The sequence below is a fragment of the Hipposideros armiger genome, unplaced genomic scaffold (assembly GCF_001890085.2).
Source record: "Hipposideros armiger isolate ML-2016 unplaced genomic scaffold, ASM189008v1 scaffold_572, whole genome shotgun sequence".
NCBI lineage: Eukaryota > Metazoa > Chordata > Mammalia > Chiroptera > Hipposideridae > Hipposideros > Hipposideros armiger.
In genome coordinates this window covers 14,107-18,740 of record NW_017731922.1, presented here as the reverse complement: position 1 = coordinate 18,740, position 4,634 = coordinate 14,107, and the positions used below count along the sequence as shown (strand labels likewise).

Here is a 4,634-nt window from a genome sequence, read left to right as displayed (position 1 = left end):
CTCACTAAGCCTCCACCCCTATCCATCCCTTGTTCCTATCCCTACCTCTCCACCACCACCACCCACACACACACAAATACCCACCTACCTTGATTAGAAAAGAAGAAAGATTTGTGGTCCTCAGTCTGAGAAGCCGAGGCTGGTGCAGGCCCCTCACATCCTCTGCATCCCAAGTCTGGCCATGGCGACCAACTCAGGGGCCTCGTCCCTGCAGTCCCTTCATGGGCTTCTACTCAGCCTCCAGGCAACAGCCCCCAGGCCAAGGGCCCAGCCCTTTCCTGACCTGTCCCACCAGCTACATCCCGGGCTGGACTGGGCTTTGGGGCGGGGAGGGGCTGGCTTTTCAGGAGTGGGCGGCAGTGAATGGCTGCTCTGAGCCTCTGGAATCCCAAAGGGCCATGGAAGGCTTATAACAGCCAGGCTGGGCTGCCCTGGACTCAAGGCCACCTGGGGTGTCATACCCTGCTGCCTGCCCTCTCCAAATCTGCTCTGTCACCCACAGACTCTGACCCCTGGAAAGATGCCTCCAGTAGGAAGAAGGATACTCCACATATGGCCACACTCAGGTGGTCCCAGAGGTGACTTTCCCTCTGCATCGCCCCCATACCGTTCAGTTCTGTGATCCTCAGACCCTCTTGCTCACCCACCTGAGGTCTTTCCTCAAGCAAGCTGAAATTTCTGGAGGCTAAAGGATGGGCTGTCTGATTCAACAACTATCCCCTGAGCCCCTCTTTGCTCCAACTGGTCCCTGTACGAAGGCCCTGAGGATGCAAAGATAACCCAGCCCTGGGCCTGTGAAGACTCACAAGGCCACCCAGCCTGGCTCTAGCATTGTGGGCTGGGCACCCTCTTCTGCTTCTGTCATAGCAATAGTAATCATAAAGATGGTGATAATAATAGCTGTCATTTACTGAACACTTACTAAGTGCCAGGGCTGTGAAGGAGCTCTCAGTCTGCTCAGGAAGATGAGGGTGTAAACAGATCCTTACAGCAACTACAAGACAACAGTGAGGGGAGGCAACATCCTGCCAGCACTCACTCTGAGACAGGAACTAGGCTAAGCGTTCTCTCCGCATCGCCTTTAATCTTTGCCTTATCACCTGCTTTTTGCTGATGTGGTCTGGTCTTTTTTTCCTGCGTGTTGCTCTCCTTAGCGAGGGAGCCACGCTGGCCAATAGAACTTTCTGCGATAATGGAAATATCCTATACCTGGGCTTTCCAATGCAATAGCCGCTAGCCACAGGCGGCTATTGAGCCCTTAAAATGTGGCTACAGTGACCAAAGGACCGAACTGTTTATTTTATTTCATTTTAATTAGTGGCTATCATATTGGACAGCACAGTTCTGGATTTTATTCTCTGGGTCCCAGTGCCTGGCAAGAATCAGCCTCAGTAAATTTCTATAGAATCAATAAATCAATGAATGAATAGTGAGTGTGTGTGAACCTAGGACCTTCCCCTATTTTTATCCATTCTCTCATTTGAGCTATAAGTTTTCAAACTTGTCTGTGAGCTGGTTCCCAGGGCAACCTGCGAGCCATCCAGCAGATGGGGGAGGGGAGCTGTCTGGAATTCTTCCCTTTTCCCTTTTTGCTTTGAGACCTGAGGACCAACCTGACTTGAGAAAGAGCAGAGGGGCCTGGAAGAGGCGGTGCGTTCTACCTGGACAGATTGGGTAGGGGGAAACTTTACTGGCCGCCACACACACACACACACACACACACACACACACTAGACTGCATTCTCTCTGAGATGCAAAAACCCTGAGCTGCAAACGTCCACTTTGGCCAATAACTCGTTGTGCAACTTCTATGAGATCACTTGCCCTTCTGGGCCTCAATTGCCTTTTCAAATAGGGACCAGATGCCCTCATGTCGTCTGTTCTAGCTTGAAGATCTAGAATTCATCTGGCTCCCTGCCAGGCCGTTAGGGCCTTGAGAGCAAGGAATGAGTCTCATTCATCTCTGTTTGCCCTGCCTGTCCGCTGTCTGCCTGCTCTCTCCTAATGTAGAGGAGCCTGGAGGACATTGCCTGCCCAGTAATTACTACAGGCCTGGGTTCAGCTGCCCTCTAGTGGCTCAAAGTAGCAATGACCTCCTCTTATCTGGACACAGTTTTTTCCCACCGAAAGATTGACAGGACTCCAAGTGGCCTGGAAGGGCAGACCTCCACCCAGGCCAAAAATCATTGTGGTGGCCTCCCAGACAAGTGGCGCACACAAGCTCTGGAGTCTCAAACTTAGGTTGGTTACAGCTGTGTGATTTTAATAAGTCACCATCTCTCTGAGCTCCAGTTCCGTCATCTATAAAATGGGGATTATATCAGTTGGGGTTAAATTATGCTACAGTAACAATTCCAAAATCCCAGTGGCTTATAACAATGAAGGTTTATTTCTCATTCATGTTTCATGTCCACTGTGGTTTGGGTCAGCTGAGACTCTGCTCCATGTCATCTTTTTTCTTTTTTTTTTTTNTAAGTATGGTCCACCTCCAGCACTCCCCCACCCCCACCCACAGCAGCCCAGCTCATCGCCAGCCAAGCTCTTCGCAGTTACCTCTGGTCTCTTTGGCCAGGTCTGTGGCAGCATCTGTAGAATGGTCCAGGGCTGGGGTTGTGCTTCCGCTTGACATCAGTGGACAGGTGGCAATGTCTGATGTGGTCAGGTTAATGACCCTGTCCAGTGTGGTCTCCCCAGTGGCTGGGTTTAGGGTGACCGGCACAACTGAACCCGTGGCTGTGCCCTGCCTGCTTGTGCCGAAAACAAGAGATTCCATAGTTATGTGCAGCCTGGCTGGATTCACTCTAGCCAAAGCCAGGGCCGTGTCCGGCCTCGCTGTGCCCAGCTTTTCCAGGTCTGGGGCTGCCAAATCCACAGCTGGGGCCCCTGTGGTTGTATCTGGCTTGACTGTGCCGGCTGTAGCTATGGCTTTGCCCAACTTATCTGGGTCTGGGGCTACTGGGTCTTTGACTGGGCCCCGCCTGGCTCTGCCTGCTATAGCCAAGTCCGTGGCTGTGCCCAGTTTGCTACCCAGAGCAGGGAACCCTGTGCCCAGTCTGGATGTGTTTGGTGTGGCTAAGTTGACAGCCAAGCTAGGTCTGTTGGTGGCCATTGTGGCTAGATGTAAGGCTGTGCCTGGTCTCGTTGTGTCCAGAGTAGTCAAATCCATCGCCATCGCAGGCCCCGTGGCAGGAGTGGCCCTTTGGAGGTGCAGCCGGGGTCTTGGGATCCCTCTGGCCCGGGACTTGCCTCTTCCTGGGGAAGCTCTGGTAGGCACAGGGGCAGTCATTGAAACAGGGTGCCTCTGACCCACTGAGCCTGGCCCTGCAGGGTCTGGTGGACTCTGGGCCAGTCTAGATTGGAAAGGTAGGGCCAGGTAGGAACTCACCAGGGGCTTCTCCACTACTGGCATCCTGCTGGGTTTGGCCAGACCTGGGTTCCCTGGGCCCTCAGGGTGGACCCTGCCCCCTGGCACTGGTGCCACAGATGGTGGGTCTGGGGTGGGCAGCCTCCCTCTTCCGTGGGTGGCAGCCTCCCTGCCCAGGGTGGGCACCCCTTCCCAGTGAGAAGGTAAGGGGCGCAGGGGCCATGCCTGGCTGTTGTGATGGAGTGTTAAGGAGATGGCGCTGAGCTTCCTAGGCCTGAGGCTGTTTCCAGTCTCCTGTGGGGGCACGCTCCGGGCCATGGCTCCGAGGCTCGGTCGGCTGGAGGCCTGTGGGATGTGGCTTTGGGAGAAGGCATCCAGACGGATGGTTTTCCTGAGGACGGGGATGAGAGGTGACACCCCTCCAGGGAGCTTTGAGGGGTGGGCAGGGCGCCCCGGCAGGTGGCTGTGGGAGAAGGAGTTTCCAGGCCCCGGGGCTCCGTGCGGCTGCATCTCAAAGTCGTGGTCCCTCCAGGTCTTTCATCTTCCCCTGAGACAATCAACAGAGACAAGGGGCCAAGCAGGGGTGAGGTGCTCCAGCCTGGATGTACCAGCCCTCCACCTCCTGACCAGCAGCTAGCACTGCCAGGTATGAAGGGGCCTAGTTTGGGGGACTGTCAAACCCTCAGAGAAGTACATATGTCTCTTACTCCAGTCCTCCTACAGCTCCACCTGTCACATCCCTTCACACACCTTACATGCATGGGCCCTCTCACACACACACCTACCTAGGTGCCTCACAGGTGGTGCAGAAGAACATTTCAACAATGGCGGCATTCAGTGAACGGGCTGCTCCTTGCACAAGGGAACTCAGTGGGGGAGGACGGAGTACTTCTCCCTTTGCCTGGGCCTGAGTGTGGCCCTGCTGTCAATGGACAACTCCATGGAGGTCACATTCACAAGCTCAAGGACCCTGGAGAAGGGTGGTGGTTATCAAAAGCCTAGCTACCTCTGCCCCTGGGGTCCCACCCACATCAGCCAAAATAGGAGTCAGACGTCCAGGCAGGAGGCTGAGGGATGAGCAGTTTGGCTTGGGAACAAGGTCTGCATCTGGGGCTCCTGCCCAGAACCAGGAAAGAGCCCTGGGTGGGCCTGCTGCTGGAGCCGGAATTAGAGCCAGAGCTGAGGAGGGCCCTGGAGAAGGCCGGGCGTAAGTGGAGAAGCAACAAGTGCTGGCAGGAGGACACTTGTCCAGTGAACAAGCCCAGTGATG

At 55.0% G+C, this 4,634-nt stretch overlaps 1 protein-coding gene across 1 annotated transcript; it reads right to left on the bottom strand.

The window, feature by feature from the left end:
- Nucleotides 1-2,524: 2,524 nt before the first annotated feature.
- LOC109371474 (uncharacterized) lies at nucleotides 2,525-4,589 on the bottom strand. Its single transcript, XM_019624014.1, has 2 exons — nucleotides 4,150-4,589; nucleotides 2,525-3,911 (listed from the first exon to the last, which is right to left on the bottom strand). The coding sequence occupies exon 2, from the start codon at nucleotides 3,872-3,874 to the stop codon at nucleotides 2,525-2,527; it is 1,350 nt and encodes a 449-aa protein (XP_019479559.1). The 5' UTR covers nucleotides 3,875-3,911; nucleotides 4,150-4,589.
- Between the last annotated feature and the right edge of the window lie 45 nt (nucleotides 4,590-4,634).